The sequence below is a fragment of the Nicotiana sylvestris genome, chromosome 11 (genome assembly GCF_000393655.2).
Source record: "Nicotiana sylvestris chromosome 11, ASM39365v2, whole genome shotgun sequence".
Lineage (NCBI taxonomy): Eukaryota > Viridiplantae > Streptophyta > Magnoliopsida > Solanales > Solanaceae > Nicotiana > Nicotiana sylvestris.
Window position 1 is genome coordinate 40,480,746 of NC_091067.1, and position 16,106 is coordinate 40,496,851.

At 38.6% G+C, this 16,106-nt stretch overlaps 2 protein-coding genes across 4 annotated transcripts; both read left to right on the forward strand.

The window, feature by feature from the left end:
- Window positions 1–6,152: 6,152 nt before the first annotated feature.
- Window positions 6,153–11,803, forward strand: LOC104214191 (putative F-box protein At1g32420). Of its 3 annotated transcripts, XM_009763830.2 has the most exons (3): window positions 6,153–6,619; window positions 6,959–7,407; window positions 11,501–11,803. In XM_009763830.2, the coding sequence occupies exons 1-3, from the start codon at window positions 6,362–6,364 to the stop codon at window positions 11,652–11,654; spliced, it is 861 nt and encodes a 286-aa protein (XP_009762132.1). In that variant the 5' UTR covers window positions 6,153–6,361; the 3' UTR covers window positions 11,655–11,803. The 3 variants fall into 3 exon arrangements, with proteins under 3 accessions (XP_009762132.1, XP_009762129.1, XP_009762130.1); XM_009763827.2 differs by having other exon boundaries at window positions 6,154–7,407; XM_009763828.2 differs by having other exon boundaries at window positions 6,156–7,475; window positions 11,501–11,725.
- Window positions 11,804–14,246: 2,443 nt separating this feature from the next.
- On the forward strand, window positions 14,247–15,344 carry LOC138880957 (uncharacterized). Its single transcript, XM_070161144.1, has one exon. The coding sequence runs from the start codon at window positions 14,247–14,249 to the stop codon at window positions 15,342–15,344; it is 1,098 nt and encodes a 365-aa protein (XP_070017245.1).
- Window positions 15,345–16,106: the final 762 nt, after the last annotated feature.

Sequence of the window (16,106 nt, forward strand, 5' to 3'; positions counted from 1 at the left end):
AAATGGTGAAAGAAAAAATTATTACTGCAGTTGAGACAGGAGAAAGGAAAGCTTTTCATAATTCCTGAAACCTTTGAACCTAGTCCTTCACACTCTTTCCTATTAAATAAGTTCAATTCCTTTTTGATCATGTGGTCTTTTGTTAAACAATCATGTTTTTTAGTTCTATTGTGATGCTATAGTGCCTAACTGTTACATTGTAATTCCTGCTTGTTTTGATTTCACTACTTTTTATAGCTAGCATCATTAGATTGATATTCTTGAAAAAGTTTAACTTGATTGCTTGTTGTGTAGCCCCGACGGCCATAGGATTGACATTACATTCTTGCTACATGTTTTGCATATTTGTAGATATTAATATGTTCGATGATGCCAAAAGGGGAAGATTGAAATGTGCACAAAAGTGGTACAAACAACCTAGTTTAGCCTACTTTCATATAATCATGTCCTTAAGTGTTATGCGTGAATTATTGGATAACAGAACGTGCATGGATTATATGGGGGGTTTGTGTACATTTGTTTGTCATCATCAAAAAGGAAAAAGTTATTAGAAATTGGTAAATTTCGATTTTGATGATTAACAAACGTGGCGGATATATTGGGTTGGTCAAAGGACCTGGTCGTATTGAGTTGGTCTTGCAGAGTGTTGGCACTTAATCCTAGTGGGAGTAGGATTTACTTTTGAGAGATATATCATCTTATTTCATATTTTATGACCTACTAGTCACATAGGCAATAGGGAATCTTGGTAAATATTTATTGCTAACTTGGAAATCAAGTTTGTAAAGAAGTAGAGTTAAAGTGGATTTATTTTAGGAAAAGAATCAATTTTTTTCGATACTTCCTTTATTATCTAGGATTAGGACGGAGATCTTTAAGGGATATTTTTTGCACAAAATTGGTGGAAGTTAAATAGGTTTTTTGCTGGAAAAGAGTTAAAATTGGAGTAGGAAACAAATAAGGAAAACCATGTAGTCATATATTGTAAGTTCTTTATGAAGTAGGTCTCTTATTTTTTGTTTCTTTTAATGATTTGGACTTTTTATGCTACCAACGTGTTTGTAGTCCAAGTTTACTTTATTGCAGACATGCACTTTCATTATTTCTTAAGAGTAAATTGAGAAAAAGTTAAGAAAAACAAGTTCAAAATTCTGAAGACTGTAATGTGTAGAAGTACCGGATTAGAGAACTTGTTCCCTTTGACACAGTATCAAATTCATTGTGCCTAGTCTAGTTCATTGTATTAGGCTTATTGAGTTGTAATCTTATTTTCTTGTACAAGAAGCATTTCAAGAGATTTTTTCTCTGTGAGAGAATTCAAGTCTTAGGCTATAATTAGCTTGAGCATTTTGCTACAATCAGAATGGTTGTAGGCAGTCAAGTGGTTATGATTTAGTCTCTTAGGTTATAAGAGTTTTGTAACGTGAAATTGCACGTTGTTTTAGTGAAGTTTTTGTGAGAAATCCCAAAAGTGGATAGTGGTTTTTTTATCACGATCCAAAATTCACTAGTCGTGATGGCACCTAACCCAACCCGCTAGGTAGGACAACTAATAACTATCCAAATTCAATATTGCTAATAAGCCAATTAAACAATCTAAATTATCTGGATCTATTACATTTTCCAAGGACTAGTGATACAAATATGAGCTTCTAAGAATAGAGTTTACAAAGCAGATATGAAGAAAACACATCTTCTGTTTTAAAGTACATAAACAAAATTTTATAACCTAAGGCTACCATGAATAAGAGGCAGCTGCAGCAGGAACACAAGTATGCCTTCAAATCCATCAACCATCGATCACATCAACATCAACATCCGGGATCTGCACGCAATATGCAGGAAGTGCAGTATGAGTACAACTGACCATATGTACTCAAAAAGTAACAAACCTAATCTTAGGTTGAAAGCAGTGACGAACTGGTACATAGGTCGGGTCCAACACAAACAACCAACAGTAGTTCATACTGTGTACAACAAATAAGTAAAGAAATAGCTCAAAAATAAAGTGCTCAGCCTTTTCATAGTTTTTCCGAAAACAGTTCCACCTTTCAAGTATACTAATAAAAGCCCAAATCCTCTACCGAAATTGTTAAAAGTATGAGTAAGTTTTGAAAACTGTAACTTTTTCCTGAAAATTCTTTCCACAATAGGTAAACGTGTTTCATTTTCTTTTTCAAATAACAAGTGTGAAATACCTCTCTATAATCACATATCAATGCATGCAAAAAAGTCATGAATGACGTGATACAATACAATATAAGGAAAAATGCTTCTCTATGCATGTATGCCGTATATGCATGCCAGTGCCATGTACCTCAGAGACGAACCATGTACTCACACTCTCAGAGTACTTAACCTCACTGTATCATACCTTCCAATCATCATAATCAACCACTCCGTACTGTATATGGCCCATACAGCTCAGGGAAGATCCATCCTGAAATATATACATCACTGATTATAAGTCACTCAGTACCGAGGAAAGGCTATTCCTGCTCCATGGAGAAGATCCATCTCCAGGTATATATACAAATGCTCAACCACTCGGTACTGTATATGACTCATACGGCCCAGGGAAGATCCATCCCGGAATATATACATCACTGACCATAAGTCGCCCAGTACCGAGGAAACATGCCAATCCAGCCTCATGGAGAAGATCCATCTCCATACCAAGGGAAGATCCATCCCTAAATATAATCAACCGCGTTCACTGGGGGGTGTGCAGACTCCGGAGGGGCTCCTTCAGTCCAAGCGCTATAACAAGCCAATCATGGCATAAATCAATCAGGATAACGACCACAATCAGTCATAAATCAATAACACATGCTGCGGCGTGCAACCCGATCTCATAACTGTTACTCATAATCAGGCTCTCGGCCTCACTCAGTCATCACTCTCCAGTCTCACCCGCGGAGTCACAATGTCATGAAACTAGTCCGGAACAATTATATGATATGCCAATAAATAACAACTGAGACTGAGACATGATATGAAATGCATGAATATGACTAAGTACAGAATATCAATGAAATCAACGAGATGACAGCAAGAAACGATTACTATGGGTCCCAAATATTAGCATAAAGCCTAAATAGGGTATCTAGCATGATGTACAGCTCAATTACTTAATCACATGGTGAAAACATAGATATCAATAAAGTAGGGCCACTTTACAATGCCATAAAGACAACAGGATCATAATTCACCGGGTGCACGCCCATACGCCCATCACCTAGCATGTGCGTCACCTCAACGCCAATCACATAACACATAATTTGAGGTTTCATACCCTCAGCACTAAGTTTAGAAGAATTACTTATCTGAAATAAGCCAATTCTGACTCTGAGCAAGCCAAGTGATGCTCCAGGACTGCCATCACGCGCGTAGCGACATCCGAGCAGCTCAAAACTAGCCAAAAACAACTCAAATACATTAGATAAAGCCCAATGAAGCAATTACAATTGATAAAGATTGAATTCTACATCAAATCCCAATTCCGGCCAAAAACACACCCAGGCCCACGCCTCGAAACTCGACAAAACTCACAAAAATTCGACAACCCATTCAATTACGAATCCAACCATACTAGTTTCACTCAAATTCGACTCCAACTCAGTGTTCAAAACTCAAAAATTCGTGTTATTAAACTTTAGGCCAAAATCCCCAATTTCCTCTTTCAATTCACCAACCAAAAGCTAAAATCGAAATTAGATTCATGAAATATAACCAAGACCGAGTGTAGAAATTTACCCCAATTCTTGCGATGAAAATTGCTCCAAAATCGCCCCAATCCGCACTTGGAAATGTAAAAATGAAGACAAAATCGCGAACCCTTGTATTTAACATTCTGTCCAGCACTTCCTATTCCGCGGACACTTAACCGCAGCTGCGGTGTCGCTTCTGCGGAATGAACTGAGAGCTCAACCTTTGCACCTGCGGTCACCACACCCGCTTCTGCGACATCGCAGGTGTGAGAAACCACCCGCACCTGCGAAAAATCCCGCTTCTGCGCTCTATCACTTCGCACCTACGCATCCGCATATGCGCTCAAATCTCCCCTTCTGCGATCTTCCTCACCCAGCACTATTTCTGCTCCTGCGACCACTTCGTCGCTTCTGCGACCACCGCACCTGCGCATACAAACCGCAGGTGCGGTTATACCAGAACTAGAAACCTTCAGCTATGCAACATGAAATGAAATGATCCGAACTTCGTCCGAAGCTTACCCGAGCCCCTCGGGACCCCGTCCAAACATACCAACAAGTCACATAACATCATGCGGACCTACTCGAAGCCTCAAAATACACATAACAACATCGAAACAACGAATCACACCTCAATTCGAAATCATTGAACTTTGAAACTTCAACTTCCACAACTGATGCCGAAACCTATCAAATCACATCCGATTGACCTCAAATTTTGCATGCGGGTCATATTTGACATTACGGACCTGCTCCAACTCCTGGAATCGGAATCCAACCCCGATATCAAAAAGTGTACTCCCGCTCCAACTTTCCAAAATTCCAACTTTCGCCATTTCAAGCCAAATTCTACCACGGACCTCCAAATCGCAATCCGGACGTGCTCCTAAGTCCAAAATCACCCAACGGAACCATCAAAAATCTAATTCGGTCAAATACTAAAAGTCAAAACTTGATCAAACCTTTCAAATTTAAAGCTTCTAGTTGAGAATCATTCTTCCAAATCAGATCCGGATAACCTGAAAACCAAAACCGACGATTCACATAAGTCATAATACATCATACGGAGCTACTCATGCCCTCAAACAACCGAATAAAGTGCAATTACTCGAAACGACCGGTCGGATCATTACATTTTTATTCCCTTGAGTAAGGAGGTTTTTCACATAAAAATCTACAGTGTATTTAATTCCGCACTTTACTATTTCAGTTGTTTTACGATGAAGCAGATATAAGAACTAAATTCTTATACATGTGCCTAAGTGGTGCACCAACTCAACAGACAGAGGGCATGACAATGAAGAAAACACAGATAATACAATTTATTTTAACTTTTAATTTGATGTAACACAACAACTGAGATAAGAACAGAAAAATCTAATGATATAATGTCAAGAAAACTTAGCTCTAAATAATAATATGAAGAAAGCAAATAGACAAGAATGTATAAAGAAAGAGAGGATAAATTCTTATTTCTTCGAGTGTTTCCCAAGTGTATATAATGTGATGCCCAAACCCTCTATTTATACGATGACATTGAGGTAATACAAAGGGATGTCATGAATATGGTATTAATTATTGAGAACATGAAGAGGTTATGGAGGTGTGAGAGTTACAACTATAATGATGAGAAATAGTGGGGATTATTTACGTAATGGAGAAGAATAGTAAAAATTATATTTGATTAGTAGACGTCCATATAATATGTATTTCACAACATATAATTCATTATTCAAAAGTGCAAAAATCTTCCTTAACTTCAATTGCATATAGAGCAGCGAAGCGGTTAAAGTCGACCCCTATATGTGGGTTGAGTCATGTATTGGATAAACGTATGGGTTGGATTTTAAAATAGTTCAAGTTCTAAATTAGTGTTTTAATTATTTTCTTAAAATTAATTTTTACCACGTCATTATAACTCATCAAAAAATATAAGATTAAAGTAATTGGCTTTTGACAGAAAAGAAAAATACTATATCTGTTTAAAAAAGAATGAACTTCCTTTTTAGTCCGTTTAAAAAAGATGACCGCTTTTTAAATTTGAAAATAATACAATTTTAAATATTCCATTTTAACCATATGAATATTATGAATTATTTTACCCTACAAGTTCTGAAACTTTTTAATTCTTTATTAATCTTCATGCCCAATTAAAATAGGTTCATGGAAGTTAGTATATGACTTTGATGACTAATTATCCAAAGTTAAATATCTATCCGAATAATCAACTCATCATTTAACTCTAATAAAATTTAGAATAATTTTCTCGAATAATGCCTCAAAGGTTGATAAAGACTACTTATATCTTAGATTATTTAACAATGAAACAAGCTAATTGCTTTGGAAAATATCTTGATTGTTGAAAAAGTAGATTAAGGGGATGGAAAAGAAGCTTCTTGAATATGGCAAACTTTAGTTGTTATCCCTAATCATGTTATGCAAAGACCAAATACAAAGACACTTTCTTTGGGTATTACTATTACTATTACTATTACTATGGAAAATAAAAAGCAAAAATGTCACTTTATTAGTTGGCAAAAGGTGATTAAGAGGAAGAAGGAAGGGCGCTTCGTTTGTAACTCACTAGCCCTGAGTTTCTTGAATTGAAATTGAGACAGAAAGGGCACAGTACAAAACATAAGAACAGAGAAATGAAGGAAACCCTAAATTTATCAAAATCAACAACAACTTCTTCCGGAGCAGAGATGATAATGCTGTCAAAAGATGTGATGATGGACATCTTCTCAAGGCTACGCGCAAAGACATTGTGCAGGTTAAGATGCGTTTGCAAACAATGGAGAAGCTTAATCTCTGACCCGTTTTTCAAATCCCTTCACAGAGCACGCTCATCTCTTAAACCCAGTTTGCTTTTTCTCGAACAAAAATGCTGCAGTACCTCTACTACTAGAGTAAGTATGTCATCATTTGATCTTGATGGGAATCATAATTTTGACTTTACATTCACTTTGGATAGTTATGTCTATTTCATGCCTTCTAAATGGGAGTTGATTTGCTTTCTTGGTTCCAAAGGCAAAGGGTTTTATGTATGTAACCCAAGTACTCAAGAATTGGTTAACTTACCTAATACTCCTACTAGTTCTCGTGCTACTTTGGACGGTATTGCGTTTGGATATATAAAGGAGAAGAATGAGTATGTATTGGTTAATTCTCGTTTTTTTAAAAATGATACTGTGTGTGAAGTCATGAGGTGGACTGATGGTTGTTGTTTGAAAAATCTTTCTTGGAAGGTTGTTGATGCAAAATGCCCATATATGCTAAGGTGGTGTGGCGTTCTGGTTGAAAATAGTTTTTATTGGATTCGGCACAGGAACAAGTATGATAGCATTGAAGTAATCATTTCATTTGATTTGGAAAAAGAGGACTTTGGTACAGTGATACCACCAAAGGATACCTTTGATGATGGCGGACTTTGGTCTTTGGCGGAATTGATGGGGATGTTGTGGTTGTTTGGCTCACCTGAAGATATATCTACCATGGATATTTGGGTGTTGAAGGATTCCAAGAATTATATGTGGGCTAAGGAGTACACTATTGACCTAGCCGGGTTTAACTTTGGTGTGAGGTTTATCAGTATTCTAGATCACAAGGAAGGGAAAATTCTAATGGATGTCGATTCTGAGATTCTGGAGTGGTATGATGTGGACAACAAGTGCTTCGAGAGAGTAGACAATCTAAGGTCAGTACCATGGAGCTGGTCTGTACTTAACACTGATGGCTTATTTTCCTTGGGAAATCAATATCCAGGTGCATAATGTTTTCACCTGCTGTTTATGGTTGCTTCGTAAGCCGTAGTGTTTCACCTTTTGGTTAGAGTAAATTAGTTAAACTTTTTAATTAACCAAACACTGATCTTTCATTTTGCGGAGTTATCTTGTGGTCTTTGGGATGTATTTCAACTCATTTAGTTGAACTATTAAATTTACAATGATGTAGGAAGTACATTCATGTTAGGGTTGTTTTATGATTATTGTTCTTATTGTGTTATGTCGAAGCCGTTTGATGAGGGGATTCTAGTTAAACGTGGACTGAGAATTATTTTCCTTCTTGCTTAGTGACATGAATATTCTCATTGTTCTTCTCCGACTTAGCTCTTTTCTTGCTAAAGTAATAATGTTTATTAGGCTTAGATATCATACGAAAGAAAAGTAATAATGCTTATTAGCCTTATAAAGTTGTCTCGGTGTGATCAATAGGTCATAAGTTCCAGTCATGGAATCAACCATTGATACTTGTGTCATAGGTCCTTCTCCCGATACTGCGTGAGCACAAGATGCTTCGTGCGGTTGTCCTTTTTAGGCTTAGATATCAAACATTATGTTCTATGCTCAGTTAATTCGGATGTCGTACGATTTGACATCTCAAAGTTAACTAACTTCATTCCAGTCTATGAATATTGAATGCATCAATGGGTGGATGAAGTACCTGGATAGTGGATGCATATTTGTTGAAATTATATCCTTAAGAAAATCTACTTATATGAAAATAAGATGCTTCTGATTAAAATACCCTCTAAATTTGATTACTCCTACTATTTTCTTCTGTTGTTGACGTTGATTGTTTTTCTTGAGTTTGGATGGGAGTCAAAAAGGGGGACGGCTAGTATTATCGACTATTTGCTGGGAAATCTTTTATTACCCAACTAGAGAGAGTGGATCTCTGAATTTGACAAATTGTTGCTTCCAAATAATGTGCTTGCATATCTGCGTTGAGTGACTGAGTCATTTCTAGACGAGGTCTGAGGTAGAATGCATTGCATAGTCCTATTTGTTTCTCAAGCGTCAAGCTGAAAAAAAGTTAGTGTGGTTATCTTGAAGTACAATATTCATCAAAAGGTAATTTTCTTTTTTGCTTACTGGGCTACTAATAGAGATGGTAACAGGCGTGTGACTTTAGGTATCGTAGATTGCTATGGTTATGAAACATAGTGATGTGACCTGATTACACCATCAGGATTTGTTGTAACTGGGAAGAAAATCTTGAAACTATTTGATGTTCTGATTTTGGCTGCTTTTTTCATTCTTGCTATACAGATATCTGCTTCAAGATTATTGATTTATGTCAAATTGGATAGGCGGGTGAACAAATCTTAATAAATTTTTGACTAGTCGGAATCTAGCTTCTTGCTTTAAGGAAATATATCTACCATTAATCTTAATCAGACAAATTAATTTCTATGAAAAACTGTAGATGAAGGAAAGTATGGAACTTGGTCATACAAAAAGCTAAGGAGAAAATTATTGTAAAGTTTTAAGAATCTCTAAGCGAATCATATTGCTAGTAAGACTAGTATACATATCGTTAAGCGAATGAAGGGAAATGGGTAGCCGTAAAAATAATACTCCCTCCGTTCCAGTTTATGTGAACCTATTTCCTTTTTGGTCCGTTCCAAAAAGAATGACCCCTTTCTAAATTTGAAAACAAATTTGCTTAAACTTCCAATTCTATCCATAATGAGAAGCTTTTATAACCACACAAATACTCTGTATCCTTTTTTGACTTGTTTAGGACCACAAATTCCAAAAGTCTTCATTTTTTTCTTAAACTCCGTAACCCAGTCAAACAAATTCACATAAATTGGAACGAAGGGAGTAGTAAAAAGTAAGTTTATCTAATAAGATTATACAGTTTATTCAAATTGAAATTGTTATCAACTCTTAAGAGATAAAGAGATTACTAAATATTATTTTATTTATTTATGTCCTCCCGTCTCAATTTTTTTTTTTTTTTTGTAAATGTCTCAAAATATTTTACATAATCCTACTTTTATAATGTGTGGAATTAATTTTATAAATGTCAAAAGATGTTATCATGGACATCTTCTCAAGCCTACCTGCAGAGACATACGGCAAGTTAAGGTGTGTCTGCAAAGAATAGAGTAGCATAATCAATGACCCATTTTTCAAGTCCCTTCACATAGAACGTTCATCTCAAAATCCCAACTTATTTCTCGTCAATGATTTTATATTCAGGATACCCAAACAGGGTACCTATACTACTATAGTAAGTATATCATCACTTAATTTTGATGGGAATCACGCTTTTGACTTTACATTCACTTTGGATGGTTGTGTCTATTTCTTGCCTTGTAAAGGGGAGTTGATTTGCTTTGTTGGTGCCAAAGGGTCTTATGTATGTAATCCAACTACACAAAAATTGGTTAAGTTACCTAATTCTAGTATTGGCGATAGTTGGAACGGTAGTGCTTTTGGGTATATAAAGGAGAGGAATGAGTATGTTTGGTTAATACTTCTCGTTTAATTATGAAGTTGGGTGTGAGGTCTTTTAAGTGGATTGATGGTTGTTGTTTGAAAGATCCTTCTTGTAAGGTTGTTGATGCAAAATACCCGAAGGATTTTCGTCGATGGGGTGTTTTGGTTTAAATTGTTTTTTTATTGGCTCGAATATTGTGAATGGTGATAAAGGAAAGATTGATGTAATTCTATCATTTGATTTGGAGAAAGAGGAGTTTGATACAGTGGTGTTGCCGGAAGGTTGTTTGATTCTAAGGGAGATTAGATTTTGGTGGAATTGAAGGGAAAGTTGTGTTTGGTTGGTTCACCTCAAGATGAATCTGATATGAATATTTGGGTGTTGATAGATTCTAAGAATTATATGTGGGTTAAGGAGTACAGTATTGATCTGAGCAGGTTTAACCTTGGCTCAGGGTTTATCATTACTCCTCTAGATCACAGAGAAGGGAAAATTCTACTGGATATAGATTTTGAGAGTCTTGAGTGGTATGATGTGGAGAAAAAGTTTTTCAAGAAAATACACAATCTAAAATCACGAAGATGGAGATGGTGCGTGCTTTACAGTGATGGCTTGTTTTTCTTTGGAAGTCAATAGGCGGCATAATGTTTTCTAAATGCTGGATTTAGGCTTTTTTCATGCTGTTTATGGTTGCTTCATCATCTGTAGCATTTAACATTTTATCTCTTAGAATAAATTAGTATAACTTTTTTGAAAGCAAAGAAAACACTGTTTATCATTTGTGGAGTTTTCTTGTGGTCTCTAGGAAACATTTCAACTCCTTTACTTGAATTATTCCATCTGAAATGATATTGGAGATACATTAATGTCAGAATTATTTTATGATTAATATGATAATTGTTTTACGTAGAAATCGTTTCATGATGATGAGGGGATCCTAATTAAACATTGAATGCGAAAAATTTATCCCCTTGATTAATAGCATCATTATTCTTCCCATGTTTAGCTCTGTTCTTTCTAAGGTAATATAGTGTATTAACCTTATATATCAAAGGAGAAGGGGAGCCTTGGCGTAACTGGTAAAGTTGCTGTCATGTGACCAGGAGGTCACGAGTTCGAGTCGTGGAAACAGCCTCTTGAAGAAACGCGGGGTACTGTTGCGTACAATAGACCCTTGTGGTCCGGCCCTTCCCCGGACCCGCGCATAGCGGGAGCTTAGGCACCGGGCTGCCCTTAACCTTATATATCAAAGACTAATGTCCTATTATCAGCTAGTCAGCATGTCATATAAATTGGCGTCTCAACGTCGACTAACTAAATTCTAGTCTATGAATATTGATTGTATCAATGGGTTGGTAAAGGACCTGTATGGTTGGTGGATAAATATTGAACTTATTTCCTTAACAAAATCTATTAACATGAAAGTAAGTTGCCTCTGATTAAATAACCCTTTGTCTTTGATTAATTCATCTTTTATTATTTCTGTGGTTGTTGACATTTAGATGTTATGCAAGAATAGTTTACTGCTTTTTTGTTTTTTTGTTGTTGTTGGATAACAGTGGAGCCGTGCATGGGAATGGATGCAAGTCAGATTGGGGACGGGGAAGGCTAGTGTTATCGACTAACTGTTGGAAAATCTCTCTTTATCACCCAAAATTTTGCTTCCAATTAATTGATATGCGTATATGTGTTGAGCCACTGAAGTTGATTTGAGCGCATCATTGTCTTGACTCTTGAGAAAGCAATATAGGTGGAAAAGACATGAGAATCTGGATTTTGTTTGATATGCATGATTGTTAGTCTTCTTTTTGATGGTGCTAAGAGGCTTGGTTTGATAAAATTCTTAATGGTTTTGCGGTAAACACACGCTTTTACAGGCAATCGTTTCCATATCTTAATAGATAAACTTTTCCATAGCTGCAAACTTTTTTGATATGTTATTCTTTCGTTGTTTGATAAATGATGCAAGCTTAATAGTCACATTCCTACTTATAGTCAATAAATAAAAGAATCATCGAATATTCAGAAGAGGTCTAAGGGCGGGGTGTATTGCATAGTGTTATTTGTTCTCCAGCTTCAAACTAAATAGAAACTGATGTGGTTATTTTTATTAAGAACAGAAATATGATGGATATTTAGTGCTTAGTGTACTTATAATAGCGATGGTTATGAAATAAATGTGTGAATATAGGTATCACATATTGCTACTAATGAAAGAGATTGATGTGATATTGTAGATTGCAGAGGTTAATAGGATGCATGCATCTTGCATAGACAATCTTCTTCTCATCTGCGATTTGTCGAGTGAAATGGTTTTCCTGTGTTAAAGAATTATTAATTAGTTGCTTTAAAACCTGTTACAAGATTAAAATTTGCTGTATTAATTTGGGACGAAAATCTTGAAACTATTACATGATCTGATTTTGGCTCAATTGGTCTGGCTCAGGTCAACTGTCTGAATAAATTATTGATAACTTGTTTGGCATGTATCTCCCATTTCTTTAGTTCTTCGCAAAGGTAGAAAACAAATAACCAAATCAGATATTGAGGTGACAGTTTTTATTTATTTCTTCCCCTTTTTCTTTTTGTGGCTGGTTGTACCCTTTTCCTCCATTTTAGAGCGAGTGAAGATATTGGGAGTTCAAGGTTTGATAGCGGCTGAATGCTTTAATTTTTCTAATATAACAAACAACTTTATAATCAATCAAGAACTGTGATTATGGAGTGTCTGACAAAGTAGATGTATATACTTGACATGAATATATATTTAAGTATTTTTGGAAAGTGAGCGGATCTTTGAATTTTATAGTTTATTGTTTCTAAATAATCGGTTATGTATTTGCATTCGCTACCTGCATCACTGTTTAAGCGATTGAACTCGATTTAATTCGCTGATGATAGGCTTGAGAAAGCAAGAAAGGAGATTTTTTTTAAAAAAAAAATCTTAAGCCATCACCCAGGTTGGAGTGTCTTGGATGTTGGGGGGTTTGGGTTGACCCCTACTGTTAGGGCCTGACTTTTTGTCATCGGGCGTGGCACGGCTGTGGCAAGGATTTGGGCGTGATGGCCTTGTCATTGGCCTATGAGCGGGCAAAACGATCATGCGGAAGACGGACAAGACATTGTCATTGAGGGCTGTTGTAGGCAAGTATGGGCCAAGACCTTGGGACAGGCAAGGTGCGCTTGGCAAAGGCTTGACAAAGCTGTGTGGGCAATGTTAGGGCGGCATGGCATGGCATGCGCGCCAAAATCAGGGGCATGGCACTTTGGGTTGTGGCAGCTAAGTGCGGGCTAAGCTAAGACAAGACGGAAATGCGGGATGATGGAAAAGGCTTTCAATAGCTAAGTCAAAGCTATGTGAAGGAAAATACAAGCAATGGCACGAGGGAAATGAAGGTTGACATGAGCAAGGCAGATTTGGGCCAAGACAGTGTGCGGGCGGCAGCGGCGTCGGGCATGTGCGGCAAAATCACAGGCAGCGGATGCGGGCAAGGCATTGGCGCGGAAGCAATGTCAAGATGTGCCAAGGCTGGGCGCAATGCCAGCCTTGGGCACGAATCAGCTGGCCAAGTGAAGAATGGCACATGCAATGCACATGGAAAGTAGTTGGCGGTTACCTTGTCATAACCTCTTTGTCCCATGATCTGATCATGCTTGTATAATGTCCCCATTTCGTGTATAATGTGTCCTAAGTAGTTGGGGATGTCAACTACATGTTAGGAGCAGAATTAGTCTTAGTCCGACAAGTGGCAAAAGCTGTAGACAACAAGTGTCATGTGCTGCCAAGTCTAAGGGCTGCCTATATTCTATAAATAGGGCCTTTGTGATTTAGGCAAAGTAGAGAGAGTGAATGTAGGGAATTTCGTGAGAAATTCTAAGTGGGAAACAAGAGTGAAACGTGAGGGTTTCAGTTGTTTCAAAAAGGGGCTAAGGTTTGGCATGGGCAGATCTTAGTGTTGACAAGAACGACTTGTGTTCTTTGTCAAAAGTGGGCTGTGAGCGGACTGTGTTCATAGCAAAGTGAGGGTCCTTTGTATATTTTCCACATTAATGCAAAGGTTGGGATTTTCCCGTATATGTGTGTGTTCTTATTGAATTGCTGTCTAAATCTCGTTTAGGCCAAAGGTGCGCGAAAATTGGCTAAGTATTTGGGAAAGGCTGAGTCAAGTGTACGACTTGACTGCCGCGCGGGTGTGAGTTTTGACTGACTAAAATCACCCCCGTGACAACTGGTATCAGAGCCAGGTTTAGTTCGTGGCAGTGGCAAGACGATCGGTGGCAGAATTCGTGGGGCTATTTGAGAACATGGCTGGTGGCACAAATGCGGAACTGCGTCAAAGGATAGAGCAGTTGGAAGCACTCGTTGGGCAGGCTCTTGAGGCAAATGGCGATTCTTCTGTTCTTGCAAGAATGGCACAGTTAGAGGCAGATTATGCAGCGAGACACGAGACAACGCTGGCAGAAATGGCCTTGGTACGCCAAGAGAAGGAAGAACTGCGCGAGGAAGTGGTTCAACTTCGGAGGGAATTGCAAACTGTTGTCCCTAGAAGTGATGAACGCACTAAGTTGAGGATTCCGGAGCCAAAGGCATATGGGGGTGCAAGAAGTGCCAAAGAACTGGAAAATTTCTTGTGGGATATGGAGCAGTATTTCCAGGCTGCACGTGTTGCGGATGAAGACAAGGTGATAATCACACCAATGTATTTGACTGGTGATGCAAAGGTGTGGTGGCGCACACGAATGGCAGAAACGGAAAGTACTGGACTGCCCAAGATTGGAACTTGGGAGATGCTGAAGAAGGAATTAAAATCCCAATTCCTTCCAACTAATTCGTCGTGGTTGGCACGAGATGGACTTCGTCGCTTGAAGCAAAGTGGTACAGTGGCGGAGTATGTCAAGGAATTTTCATCCTTGATGCTCAATGTAAGTAATATGGCAGAGGAAGATAAGCTGCATTACTTCATGAGCGGGTTGAAGGGTTGGGCGCAATTGGAGTTGAGAAGGCAGAATGTTCAATGCCTTTCTACTGCCATTGCGGCGGCAGATGCGTTGGCTGACCTAAATATAGGTGATAACCCTGCTGGAACTTCGCATTCAAAGGCTGACGGGAAAGCTAAGGAATGGAAGAAAAGAGGGAAGGGGCAAGCTGCCGAAGATGAGGGCTTTGCCAAGAATGTGAGACAAGAGAATCACAACGGCAAAGAAAGGAGCGGCAAGTTCAAAGGCTGCTTCACTTGTGGTGGACCGCACTTGAAAAAGGACTGTCCGGTGCAGGCTAGGGTGAATGCTATGCTGGCTGCAGAGAAACAGGAACAAGTGGCGGAAGCAAATGCCATTGTGGCAGGTGGAAATGAAGCACCAGGGGCGGTGTATGTTAACAACCCCTTGGGGCTGCTTCATTAAAGACGGCTCGACGAGGACGTCGATTTCAAAAGGTGCGGGTGGTTTGTTAGGGCCTGACGAGCATGACTGTTGAGAACAAGTATTGGCAAATGTCTTTGGAACGACAAGACATGACAAAGGCTTGAGAAAACAGTGTGGCGAGTGGAAGACGGACAAGACATTGTCATTGAGGGCTGTTGTAGGCAAGTATGGGCCAAGACCTTGGGACAGGCAAGGTGCGCTTGGCAAAGGCTTGACAAAGCTGTGTGGGCAATGTTAGGGCGGCATGGCACGGCATGCGCGCCAAAGTCAGGGGCATGGCACTTTGGGTTGTGGCAGCTAAGTTCGGGCTAAGCTAAGACAAGACGGAAATGCGGGATGATGGAAAAGGCTTTCAATAGCTAAGGCAAAGCTATGTGAAGGAAAATACAAGCAATGGCACGAGGGAAATGAAGGTTGACATGAGCAAGGCAGATTTGGGCCAAGACAGTGTGCGGGCGGCAGCGGCGTCGGGCATGTGCGGCAAAATCACAGGCAGCGGATGCGGGCAAGGCATTGGCGCGGAAGCAATGTCAAGATGTGCCAAGGCTGGGCGCAATGCCAGCCTTGGGCATGAATCAGCTGGCCAAGTGAAGAATGGCACATGCAATGCACATGGAAAGTAGTTGGCGGTTACCTTGTCATAACCTCTTTGTCCCATGATCTGATTATGCTTGTATCATGACCCCATTTCGTGTATAGTGTGTCCTAAGTAGTTGGGGATGTCAACTACATGTGAGGAGC